This window comes from Anolis carolinensis, unplaced genomic scaffold, assembly GCF_035594765.1.
Source record: "Anolis carolinensis isolate JA03-04 unplaced genomic scaffold, rAnoCar3.1.pri scaffold_25, whole genome shotgun sequence".
Classification (NCBI taxonomy): domain Eukaryota; kingdom Metazoa; phylum Chordata; class Lepidosauria; order Squamata; family Dactyloidae; genus Anolis; species Anolis carolinensis.
Window position 1 is genome coordinate 70,542 of NW_026943834.1, and position 13,880 is coordinate 84,421.

General features: G+C 43.8%; 1 protein-coding gene across 6 annotated transcripts in view; it reads right to left on the reverse strand.

The window, feature by feature from the left end:
* The window catches only part of LOC134294853 (leucine--tRNA ligase-like), a 56,518-nt gene that overhangs the window by 1,737 nt on the left and 40,901 nt on the right, over window positions 1–13,880 (reverse strand). For 4 of the 6 annotated variants that reach the window (XM_062966615.1, XM_062966612.1, XM_062966617.1 and 1 more), the window contains 6 exons: window positions 11,504–11,570; window positions 7,989–8,046; window positions 5,867–6,513; window positions 4,153–4,375; window positions 2,007–2,162; window positions 107–363 (listed from right to left, as the gene is read on the reverse strand). In XM_062966615.1, coding sequence (XP_062822685.1) covers window positions 107–363; window positions 2,007–2,162; window positions 4,153–4,375; window positions 5,867–6,513; window positions 7,989–8,046; window positions 11,504–11,570 — 1,408 coding nt within the window. Of the gene's footprint in view, window positions 1–106; window positions 364–2,006; window positions 2,163–4,152; window positions 4,376–5,862; window positions 6,514–7,988; window positions 8,047–11,503; window positions 11,571–13,880 lie in introns of all 6 variants that reach the window. The other 2 variants (XM_062966613.1, XM_062966616.1) reach the window with 2 other exon arrangements.

The following is a 13,880-nucleotide window of genomic DNA, read 5'->3' on the forward strand; positions in this document are numbered from 1 at the left end:
TAGGTGGCCAGTCAGGAAGGCAGCCAAGGGCACTGAGTGGGGAGATGGCTTCTCATTGGGGAAAGAGGGGAGCAAAGGGCAAGGTCTGTGTGTATGGGGGTCTCACCTGGGCAGGGAAAGGATCTGGAGCTTGATGGCCGAGCAGGGCTTAGCCCACGGTGGGCTTTGCTGAGGAGTCTGGGGAGGGTCCACATCTTCCTCTGGAACAGGGCTGGCTGCAGGGGTCGAAGGGAAACACACTCCAGAAGGGCTCACAGGCTCCGGGTCTCTCGTGCAAAGGGATCCCATGGCACGCTCACCCCTGGACGGTGCCTTGACATTCTTCAAAATACCCGTGACAGCATCTCGCAGCTCCTGCAGCGGCTGCAACAAGAGGAAGAATGAGAAACTACTCCTTCGTAGCTACAGGTTGGGCAGGTGTGGATGCGGGTGCAGCTGCGGCTGGGTTCATCCTCACCATTTTGCTACATTACAATTGATTGGCTTTGCAGCGTTTACAAAAAAACTCTAAAATAAAGAACAACACTCAGAAAACAGGGGAATTCCAGACAGGAAACAATTCCCTCAGGCAGAAAGCAGCCAGGCATTGAAGCTGCAATGCTATTCAATGCTAATCAAGGGGGCCAGTTGCAACATTCATATTTGTATCCAATAGACAAGAATTCTTTCTCCCACCCTGGATATATAAACCCCACTTGCCTAGTTTCCAACAGACCTCACAACCTCTGAGGATGCCTGCCATTGATGTGGGTGAAACGTCAGGAGAGAATGCTTCTGGAACATGGCCAGACAGCCCAGAAAACCCACATCAACCTAGAGAGCTACTGTATATACTTGAGTATAAGCCTAGTTTTTCAGCCCTTTTTTAGGACTGAAAAAAACCTTCCTCGGCTTATGCTCGGGTGAGGGTCCTGGTGGGCTTATATTCAGGTCAGCTTATACTCAAGTATATATGGTATATTAATTATTTTTCTCTATTATTATTGGTATTGTTACATTTATTATTTCACTCTATTATTATTAAAAGGATACATAAGCACATTTACATTATCTTAAATTACAGTTTGATGTAAAGATCCAAAAACATTTAAATTACTGAGGCCTCAATTAATGTAATTTTATTGGTATCTCGGCTTATACTGGAGTCAATGTTTTCCCAGTTTTTTTGTTGTAAAATTAGGTGCCTTGGCTTATACTCGAGTATAAAAGGTAAAGGTTTTCCCTGACGTTAAGTCCAGTCGTGACCGATTCTTGGGGTTGGTGCTCATCTCCATTTCTAAGCCGAAGAGCCGGCGTTGTCCGTAGACACCTCCAAGGTCATGTGGCTGGCATGACTGCATGGAGCGCCAGTGTTACCTTCCCACCGGAGCGGTACCTATTGATCTACTCACACTCTGGGGGTTGGTGCTCATCTCCATTTCTACGCCAAAGAGCCGGCGTTGTCCGTAGACACCTCCAAGGTCATGTGGCCATTGGCATGACTGCATGGAACACCGTTACCTTCCCGCCAGAGCGGTACCTATTGATCTACTCATACTCTGGGGGTTGGTGCTCATCTCCATTTCTAAACCGAAGAGCCGGCATTGTCCATAGACAACTCCAAGGTCATGTGGCCATAGGCATGACTGCATGGAGCGCCGTTACCTTCCCGACGGAGCAGTACCTATTTATCTACTCACATTTGCATGTTTTCGAATTGCTAGGTTGGCAGGAGCTGGGGCTAACAGCGGGCGCTCATTCCGCTCCCAGGATTTGAACCTGCAACCTTTCGGTCGGCAAGTCCAGCAGCTCAGTGCTTTAACACACTGTGCCACCATATATATGGTATATATTTCTTAGACAGAAATGTACAGTAGTTCTTTTCAATAAAGCTTAAGCTTGACTCTGCTCCGTGAGTTGCTGAAGCTCGTTTGCTCTGCTGCTTTGCTATTGCTCTGTCAAACTGGTATATGTTGCTGCTGCTGCTGCTCTCTGACTGCTTTTTGAGCCCCGAGGCCTCCACTCACCGTGGCCCCAGCGGAGAGGGCGGCTTCGTAGAGCCCTGCCACGTCCAAGGAGCCCCTCTGCGCCTCTAGCGTGGCTTTGCAGACCCAGAACTGGGCAAACCTCTCCACTTGCGGGATGCGGGTCAGCGCTGCGAGGATCTGCTCTTCAGGAAGGCCCTGAAGACGGAGAGAAGGAGGACGGAAGGAATCAGGGAATGGGCACAAGGAGATAAGGGGTCTTGAATAGGTGCCCACAGGGTTCCCCCAGGTGCCAGAAATGGAAAAAATGGGAACTGCCTTCACTTCTGTTTATGTATTGTCTGTCCTTGCTAACTGTATAACAGCAGTAAATGTTTGCCATTTATTTATATATTATTTATTAGTGACATTTATATCCCGCCCTTCTCACCCCGAAGGGGACTCAGGGCGGCTCACAAGTCATATGTACATACAGTATATTATATTATTCGTATAGCACAATATAAGCAATATATATTACTACTAGCTTTGCCCGGCCACGCGTTGCTGTGGCATTGTCTGGTGGTGTTGGTGAGAAATTGTTGAGGTAGTGGTAGTATTGAATGTCTGTTGTATGGTAGTCTTTATGTTTAGTATGCACACTGAAGTGGATTATATGGCAGTGTGGAGTCAAGATAATCCAGTTCAAAGCAGATAATATAAGATTCTAAATGGGTTATATAGCTGTGTGGAAGGGCCTTGAGTCTACACTGCCATATAATCCAGTTAAAATCTGATAATCTGTGGAAGAGGCCTAAGTGAGGACTAACTGTGCCTGTCCCCTGGGCTGAGTAGGTTGCTAGGAGACCAAGTGGGCGGAGCTTAGCCTTCTAACTGGCAGCAATTGGATAAAAACTATTATTCCTCTCCCTGTAATTAGGACTTTATTTTTCTTTTCTTTTTGTTGTATCAACTTAGAGCCGTGAATGATGGGTTGTGTTGTCAAATTTCGAGGTTGGGTGGCCTGTAGTTTTGTTGTTTTGTCCGCTGCCCTGATGCCATCACTCTTTTATATATATAGATTGATTTATTTTATTTATTTACAGTATTTATATTCCGCCCTTCTCACCCCGAAGGGGACTCACGGAGGATCACATTACACATATAAGGCAAACATTCAATGCCTTAACATAGAACAAAGACAGAGACAAACACGGGGCTCCGAGTTGGCCTCGAACTCATGGCCTCTTGGTCAGAGTGATTTGTTGCAGCTGGTTGCTCAACAGCCTGCATCACAGCCCGGCTATATACTATATTGTACTATACCACTATATTGTAATATTATTCGTAATATTGCATGTAATATAAATATACCATTATAATACTGTATAAATATTATTTTGTATTACATTATAATATTACAATAGAGTCTCACTTATCCAACACTCGCTTATCCAACGTTCTGGATTATCCAATGCATTTTTGTAGTCAATGTCTTCAATACATCGTGATATTTTGGTGCCAAATTTGTAAATACAGTATTTCCTACATAACATTGCTGTGTATTGAACTACATTTTCTGTCAAATTTGTTGTATAACATGATGTTTTGGGGCTTAATTTGTAAAATCATAACCTAATTTAATGTTTAATAGGCTTTTCCTTAATCTCTCCTTATTATCCAACATATTCGCTTATCCAACGTTCTGCCGGCCCGTAGTATAGCATATATGTGTTCTGTAATCCTCCCCGAATCCCCTCGGGGAGATAGAGTGGAATGTAAAGAGTGGAATGGCCATCTGTCGGGGGTGCTTTGAATGCGATTTCCTGCTTCTTGGCAGGGGGTTGGACTGGATGGCCCATGAGGTCTCTTCTAACTCTACTATTCTATGATTCTAAGTGCATATATTATAAAGTATATGACGGCTTCGTATGGGTTGAGGTAGGTGTACAATATCTAGACGAGGATATATATATAGAGGTGTACTAGTCTTCCTCTCCGTAAGCTAAACTGCATAAATGGTTTTTTTAAAAGCTTTTTAAAGGAGAGGAAAAAGGGGACGTTTTTAGTTTGAGCTTAGGATGGTGGTGGGACCGAGAGCACGGCCTCCTCTGCAGACCGCAGTGCTTGTGCTGGTTTGTATGTGGAGATGCCATTTTTTAAATAGTCTGGGCCTGAACCGGGGAAGCCCCCCACTCCGGTCACCTACCTCTTCGGCCAGCTTCCGGCACTCTGCCAAGGTGTGTGTGATCTCGTTGGCCAGGTGCTGCTCCTCCTTCTCCGCTTCCTCTTTCTCCTCCTCCTCCTCCAAGGAGCCCCAGAAGGCGAGGTTCAGGCTGGACTTTGCCTTCGGAGGCTTCGGGGCAGCGGGGCGCATGGGGGGCCTCTTGTAGGTCCTTCCTCGGGACGCCACCCAGTCCTCCAGCAGCTTCCTAAGGAGGCAGAAGAAGGTGTACCGTCACTACGAGAAGGACCCCTGCCTTGCTCCTGAGGAGACAAGGGCTCACGGGAGGCCCCGATCCCACCCCAGGGAAGCCTCACGGGTGAATATAAGCCTCTTGGGTTCCCATTTCAAGCTCTACCTGGTTGCACCTTCCCATCTCGCTCCCTCAGTACACTGATTGCACTATGTAACAAACTTTGAATTTTTTTCTGCTCCAGGTTTGAAAGTGATATTTCCTGTTTAATTTATTTATTATTTATTTACAGTATTTATATTCCGCCCTTCTTTCTCACCCCGAAGGGGACTCAGGGCGGATTACAATGAACACATATATGGCAAACATTCAATGCCAACAGACAAACAACATACATTAGACAGACTCAGAGGCATTTTTAACATTTTTCCAGCTTCACGATTCCGGCCACAGGGGGAGCTGTTGCTTCACCATCCACTAGTGGCTGTACTTCCTCATTCCTTTCCTCGTGTTTTGCTGGCAGTTTTATGATGTTGTAAATTAGTTAAATTAGCCTCCTGCATAAAGTGTACCTAAATTTCCCTAATTGACAGATGCAACTGTCTTTCGGGGCTGCATAGGTCAACAGCAAGCTGGGCTATTTAATGGTCAGGGGCTTAACCTGACCCGGGATTCGAACTCATGACCTCTCGGTTAGTAGTGATTTATTGCAGCTGGTTACTAGCCAGCTGTGCCACAGCCCGGCAGTTCTACTCTAGAAACGTCACTTTTGTGTTGAATGGGTCAAGTCACCATGGTTTTTGTGGCTGCTGCAAACTAGGTTGCATTGGTTGAGGCGCAAAGATGAGATATTGTATTGTTGAATAATAATTAATAATAGTAATAGTAGTAGTAGTAGTAGTAATAGTGCATCATCCGAAAATACATCACACAGTCCTAAACGCTTGGGAAGCGTTCGACTTGTGATTTTGTGATACAAAATCCAGCATATCTATCTTGTTTGCTGTGTCATACTATGTCATTGTGTCAATAATAATAATAATAATAATAATGGTATAATAATAATAATAATAATGATCACACAGTCCTAAACGCTTGGGAAGTGTTCGACTTGTGATTTTGTGATACAAAATCCAGCATATCTATCTTGTTTGCTGTGTCATACTATGTCATTTTGTCAATAATAATAATAATAATAATTTATTCATATACCGCCCTATCTCAAGGGACTTAGAGTGGTTTCCAGCACACCAGGAAATATACCGTCAATTTAAAACATGTTTTTAGGCTTGACAAAACAAAACAAAAATTGTGTTACATCAGGTATGGGCATACTTGGGCCCTCCTGGTGTTTTGGACTTCAACTCCCACAATTCCTAACAGCCTACCGGCTGTTAGGAATTGTGGGAGTTGAAGTCCAAAACACCCGAAGGGCCTAAGTTTGCCCATGTGTGTGTGACACAGTGTTATTGTTGCTAAATTGCAAAGGCAACTTGCCGCACTTGCCTCCGGTCGGGAGCAGAAGGGGTCTTGAGCTCTTGGCCTGGGCCCACATCCGGGTGCTTGGGTTTGGGGGGCTCTCTCCTGCCATTTCGGAGCCCCCCAGAGGCAGGAGCTGTGTGGACGGCAGAGGTCCGGGGTCTAGGCTTTGCATTGGGGGTCCTCGGCTGTTGCCTGAAGTTGCCTTGCTTCCTCTCGGCTCCGCTTTTGGGTGCAGCCGAATGGCTCCTTGGATGGGCGGAGGGCTTCTTGCCTGGCGGGGGAGTTTGGTGCTTCTTTTTAGGATTTGCTGAGTTCAGGGAGAATGTCCCCTTACTCCCCAAATGTACAGATTGCTTGGATGCATGGCTTCCAAACGCCGGTCTGGAAACAGCCCTCTTTTGAGTCGGTCGGACTGCGGTCACTCCAACAACGGCATTCTCTTTCCCATCCTCTGCCTTCTGTTTTCCTTTGTTGTGGTCATTCCTGAGTGGCTTCTCAGGGTGGGTTTGGGAGGGGGGCTCCCGGGGAAAGCGGGACCCAGCCGCTGGGGGCTCCTTTGTCGCAGGGCGGTGGGGCGCTCCGGGCACCGCTTTCTTGACGGGGGCCACCTTGGGTTTGCTTGGGGCGGCTTCCCTGTGCTTCGTCCTGGCCACCTGGAAAGAAAGAACAGCCTTCAAAGAGTGTTGTCGAAGGCTTTCATGGCCGGGATCACAGGGCTGCTGTGAGTTTTCCAGGCTGCCTGGCCATGTTCCAGAAGCATTACCTCCAAACATTTCACCTGCATTTATGGCAGACATCCTCAGAGGTTGTGAGACAAGAGACAGTCAGTGCCAGCGAACACCTCCCAACAAAGTATTCACACAGGCAGGAAGCAGGCAGGCTTTGAAGCTGCAAGGCTATTCAATGCTAATCAAGCTGGCTAATTGAAATATTTACTATTTATTTTATTTACTACCCTGTTTCCCCGAAAATAAGACATCCCCGAAAAATAAGACCTAGTAGAAATTTTGCTGAATTGCTAAATATAAGGCCTCCCCCGAAAGTAAGACCTAGCAATGTTTTTGTTTGGAAGCATGCCCAGCGCCTGCCAAACAGAACACCAGAGCATTTAGGATTGATAAATGTACATACCAGTTGTACATGGAAATAATGGTAGTCACAAGAAATTCTTGATAGGATTCACAGTTTGTCTGGTTATGCTGGTTTGTGATGACAACTACTGTACAGTATATAATAAATGTTCATTTTTTTGTTCAACAATAAATGTGAATTCTTCTTCATGGAAAAATAAGACATCCCCTAAAAATAAGACCTAGCACATCTTTGGGAGCAAAAATTAATATAAGACACTGTCTTATTTTCAGGGAAACACGGTACATTTATATTCTGACTTGCTCCCAAGAGACAAGAATTCTTTCTTTCTCCCACCCTGACGTTTCACCCACATCGATGGCAGGCATCCTCAGAGGTTGTGAGGTATCTATGCCTGCCATAGATGTGGGTTTCCTCCTTTCTGGTTCCTCCTTTCTGTTGAAGTTGTCCACATGCTACAGACTACACAGAGAAGCCACTGAAAACCACAAACATGTGGATAATTTCAACAGAAAGGAGGAGACCATGAAAATGAACACAATCTGGCTGCCGGTATTAAAAAAAACTCCAAAATCAGAACAGTAAATATTAAGGAGCAGCACTCTGAAAACAGAAGAATTCCAAACAGGAATCAATCAGGGGCAGCTAACGACTCTGAACAAAGGATTCCCCCAGGCCAGGAGGTGAAGCTGGGAAGGCCATTTAATGCGAATTTGAGGTGATTAATTACAACATTCACACTGGCCTCCAACAGACAAGAGTTCTCTCCCCCCCCAGAGATATATAAACCTTCCTTGCTTAGTTTCTCCATATACCTCACAACCTCTGAGGATGCCTGCCATAGATGTGGGTGAAACGTCAGGAGAGAATGCTTCTGGAACATGGCCAGACAGCCCGGAAAACATACAACAACCCAGCCTTCAGAGAAACCATGCGGCTCAGGAGCCTGAACACAACCTCGTCTCCCTCCCTCCAGACTCTGGTGTCCCCAAAATAAGGGAAGAACCCCGCCCCCCAAAAAAACCCACAATAGCATTCCTTGGGGTCCACTTACCGAGTCCGGTCTGGAGGGAGCCAAGGCCTGCCCATTGGTCCTGTCCTTCAAGTAGGGCCTATTTGGGGGAAGAAAGGATTCTGAGATCCAGGTACCCCATTAAAAATAGCAACCTTTTTCAAGCCTCTACTAGTTATTTGTTATGTACAGTAGAGTCTCACTTATCCAACACTCTGGATTATCCGACACAGTCTGCCACCCGCCTGGATCCACAGCTGTTTCTCTTGGCAGCAAGGACTGAACTCTTTATGGATTTAATTTCCAACAAAGTTGTTACTGTAAATTCATTTTATGCAATTCTACTTTTATTTGTAGTCAGTTTGTTAGTAGCCAAAGTTTTTGGAGTCAATTCATAAATACAGTAATTACTACATAACTTTACTGTGTATTGAACTGCTTTTACTGTCAATGTGTTGTAAAACATGATGTTTTGGTGCTTAATTTGTAAAATCATGTAATTTGACATTTAATAAGCTTTTCCTTAATCTCTCCTTATTATACAAGATATTCGCTTATCCAAGGTTCTGCTGTATTACAGACTCTACTGTAATAATATTATAATGTAATACCATATAATAACATTAATACAGTATTATAATTGTGTATTATATATTACATGTTTTTAATATTACTAATAATATTGCAGTATAATGATATAGTATTATGATACCACAATATATTTAATACACTCCTAGTATATTATACTATTAGCGTCATATAAGATACTGTACTACTGTATATCATATCATAATACAGTAGAGTCTCACTTATCCAACACTCGCTTATCCAACGTTCTGGATTATCCAGAGCATTTTTGTAGTCAGTTTTCAATACATTGTGATATTTTGGTGCTAAATTCATAAATACAGTAATTACTACATAACTTTACTGTGTATTGAACTGCCTTTTCTGTCAAATTTGTTGTATAATATGATGTTTTGGTGCTTAATTTGTAAAATCATAACCTAATTTGATGTTTAATAGGCTTTTCCTTAATTCCTCCTTATTATCCAAGATATTTGCTTATCCAAGGTTCTGCCGGCCCGTTTAGCTTGGATAAGTGAGACTCTACTGTAGTAAAATATAGTAATATAGAATGTTTATAATGTGCTATGCTAATAATATAATATATTGTATGTACATATAACTTGTAAGCTGCCTTGAGTCCCCTTCAGGGTGAGCAGGGCGGGATATAAATGTTGCTAATAAATAAAAAATAAAAAAGAAATTATTGATATCATATGTCTATACAATATATTATATTATTAGCATTGCACCATATTATTATTATTATTATTATTATTATTATTATTATTATTATTAACATTTATATCCTGCTCTTCTCACCCTGAAGGGGACTCAGGGCGGCTTATAAGTTATATGTACATAAAATATATTATTAGTGTAGCACAATATAAGCACTATATAAACATTACATATTATTATATTGTACTATATGACTATATTGCAATATTATTAGTAATAGTAATGTAATATAAATATACAATTATAATAGTGTATTACATTGTATTACATCATATTATCTATATGTATATCCAATATATTATAATATTAGTATAGTATAATACGAGTATTATATATTATTATATTAGTAGTTTTACATGTAATCTATAATATGTTATTATATTGTGCTATATTATGATACCACAATGTATTTAATACACTCCTAGTATATTACACTATTAGCATTATATAAGACACTGTACTATATCGTATCATAATATATCTATATATATAAAATGATAAAGTTGTTTGCGCAGTGACTATAACAACAAAACTAAACATCCCAGAAATACAAAATTTGGCAACACAATGCAAAAGGCTTGCCTCCAGGTTACAACAACACAACCACACCACAAAACCACAATCCGGACCCACAAAACTCACAACAACGCATCATGCGATAACAACACAACTAAACGCCCCAGAAATACAAAACTTGGCAACACAATGCAAATGCCTTGCCTCCCAGTTGTAAAAACACAACCACACCACAAAACCACACAGGACCCACAAAACTCACAACAACGCATTGTGACTATAACAACACAACTAAACGCCCCAGAAATACGAAACTTGGCAACACAACACAAAAGCCTTCCCTCCAGGTTGTAACAACACAACCACACCACAAAACCACAATCCGGACCCATAAAACTCACAACAACGCATCGTGACTATAACAACACAACTAAACACCCCAGAAATACGAAACTTGGCACACAACTAAACACCCCAGAAATATAAAACTTGACAACACAACACAAAAGCCTTGCCTCCCGGTTGTAACAACACAACTACACCACAAAACCACAATCTGGACCCACAAAACTCACAACAACGCATCGTGACTATAACACAACTAAACGCCCCAGAAATACAAAATTTGACAACACAATGCAAAAGCCTTGCCTCCCAGTTGTAAGAACACAACCACAACACAAAACCACAATCCGGACCCACAAAACTCACAACAACACATCATGACTATAACAACACAACTAAACGCCCCAGAAACACAAAACTTGGCAAAACAATGCAAAAGCCTTGCCTCCCAGTTGTAACAACATAACCACACCACAAAACCACACTGGACCCACAAAACTCACAACAACGCATCATGACTATAACAACACAACTAAATGCCCCAGAAATATGAAACTTGGCAACACAACATAAAAGCATTCCCTCCCGATTGTAACAACACAACCACACCACAAAACCACAATCCGGACCCACAGAACTCACAACAGTGCATCGTGACTATAACAACACAACTAAACACCCCAGAAATACAAAACTTGGCACACAACTAAACGCCCCAGAAATACAAAACTTGACAACACAACACAAAAGCCTTTTCTCCCGGTTGTAACAACACAACTACACCACAAAACCACAATCCGGACCCACAAAACTCACAACAACGCATTGTGACTATAACAAATACAAAATTTGACAACACAACTCATCCACCTCCCCAATCACTACATTCACACTTGGCCTCCAAAAAAACAATTACAATAATAACAATGACAACAACAACAATAAGAATCTACACCATCACAGGCAAGAAGCAGTCAGGCACTGAGGCTGAGAAGCCAATCAGTGCTACACTGGGCCTCCAAAAACGAATACAGTAGCATCTAACTTATCCAGCCTTCATGACCACTACAGCAACAACAATAATAAACACCTACACAGGCAAAAAAAAAGACTATTGTACCACAATAAGATGTAACCGCACTCAGCAGAATCAGACATCACGATTAACAACAAACCAAAGACAACAGGGATCTCAAGCAATTATCAATCAACACAAAAATTGAAGAAGGTAACAGACTTCAAATACTACTACTAATGTGAGTATAAAGAAGGGTGGAGGTCACAGCATAAATACAACGTAATGTAAACTGACCAACACCACCAGACTCAGCCACAGCAACGCGTGGCCGGGCACAGCTAGTTATATTATATATTAATATATTCCTCACCTGCCACCCGCCGGCCTGGGCCTCCCTTTCTGGGCCAGGAACTCGTCCAGCTGCCGCCTCCGCTCCGCTGGGGAAGGAAGAGATCCAGGCAGGTCAGGACTCTGACGCCCATCCTCCCCAGGAAACCAATGGGAGCCATACAGGCGCTCTGCACATGCTCTGGGGCGCCCTCGCACTTACCTGCGGCGGCATTCTCCTCAGCAGAGCGGCTTGGCTTGGGCCTTTCCCTTTCTGTCTGTCTCCCTCCGAAGCGGAGGCTCCGAGACCAAGCAGACATGGCGGCAGCCGTTGCTCTTTGGCCCCGCCCCGCCAAGATTCAAATGGCCCAATCAGACACGAGGGGCGTGGTCACAGAGGGTGAAGGGAACGCCCCTCAGCAGCATCAGAGGAGAAAGGAGGCGGGGACTCATAGCTCCCTCCCAATCAGAGACGAGGGGCGGGCCATAGAGGGGGAAGGGAGCACTTGTCAGCGGCATCAGACAGAGAAGGGGCGGAGCCTCACAGCAACGTCCCAATAAGAGTCGAGGGGCGGGGCCACTCCAAGTGGAAAGGGGGCAGAGCATCTCAGGCAAGTCCCAATCAGAGGGTGAGGGGCGTGGCTACACAGGGGGAAGGGAACGCCCCTCAGCAGCATCAGATAAGAAAAGAGGCGGAGACTCATATTGACATCCCAATCAGAGGCTGGGGGCGTGGCTACACAGGGGGAAGGGAACGCCCCTCAGCAGCATCAGATAAGAAAAGAGGCGGAGACTCATATTGACATCCCAATCAGAGGCTGGGGGCGTGGCTACACAGGGGGAAGGGAACGCCCCTCAGCAGCATCAGATAAGAAAAGAGGCGGAGACTCATATTGACATCCCAATCAGAGGCTGGGGGCGTGGCTACACAGGGGGAAGGGAACGCCCCTCAGCAGCATCAGATAAGAAAAGAGGCGGAGACTCATATTGACATCCCAATCAGAGGCTGGGGGCGTGTCAATACTGGGATGTAATATGTGCCGACAGAATTGGAACACTGCCTTTGCTTTTTTTTTAAAAGGTCATATACACTGTATAATACTTTAATAATCATACAAGCGTAGTGAAATAGAACATTTATCTGGGCAGGCAGCCTGGTTCACTGGAGGGAGCCCAGCTTGAGTACAGTATGGTGATTGGACCATATTTCTACACTAGAATAAGCATGGTGGGAAACCAAAAGGTCTGCAAACCAAAGACCTGACATATGCTAGTACCATTCATGCCATATGTGGCCATTCTCACTGTTTCTTCTGCAGTGGATTTAAAAAAAAAAAACATCAGTAGACCAGGAAGAAACTTGCTTACTAGGACCACAGCAAAGTTGTCTGTAGAGTTATTGCCACAAAGAATGGCTTTTCATTGGGGAATGTTTCCCACAGCAGGACTCTTTTGTGGGCAAGCATACACATGAGGAGTTGTTTGTTCAGCTCCACAGTCACACAAGGTGGAGGATTCCTCCAGGTAGTGCCATCTTTCCAGGTTGTCTTTTGATCTGCCCACTCTGCTTCTGAGTCTGTTTAGGGACTTCCAAGTTGCCCATTCTTGGTTTGCCCCTGGAGGCAGACCCTATGGGGGGGGGGGCATCCAGTTGGAATTGCCTGGTTTAGCTGCCCAGAGGGCTACTCTTGCTGTTGCTGGGGGAACATCAAGAGGAGTGGTGGTTCTCATGAAGCTTTTCCTTGATGAGTTTACTGGAAGGGGGCTGATAGTCATGCAATATAATATAATATAATAATAATAATAATAATAATAATAATAATAATAATAGGCTCCAAAATGAGTTGAAGGAGAAACACTGGCCCATTTTGTCTCATTTCTACCTGTAACACGTGAACGGAGTCTAGAGGTGCACAGAACAAAGCACACAGTCTAGGGTACCTAGACACATTTGCATGCCTCTATTATGTTTCCTTAAGGGCTGACAAGAACACCTAGAAAACTACTGCAATCCTATTTATTTACCATGTTTAGGTTTCCATGCTGTTGGAATCTTACATGTAATTTGGTATACGAGATGGAACATAAAACTGGCATCTTTGATTTAATTCAAGTGTGAAAACTAAGAAAACCCCCATCTTAGAATCAATCAAACAAGACAAACAGGCCAAATTGTCAGGGACACACCTAAAGAAAAGGCACTTCCACATTTTCTTCTCCAGATGGCATTGACTGGGTGCTAAACTAAAAGGAGAAGTCATTAGCAAGTGCAACTCTTTGCATGGCATTTGAATTTTGAGCACTTCTACAAGAAAAAAAGCAACACGAAACTCTGCCAGCTGTGCTGACACTGCTGATCCCCAGTCTGCCATCTAAACTGGCAAGTACAATTCAACTTTGCCCAAATACTTCGTGAGCAC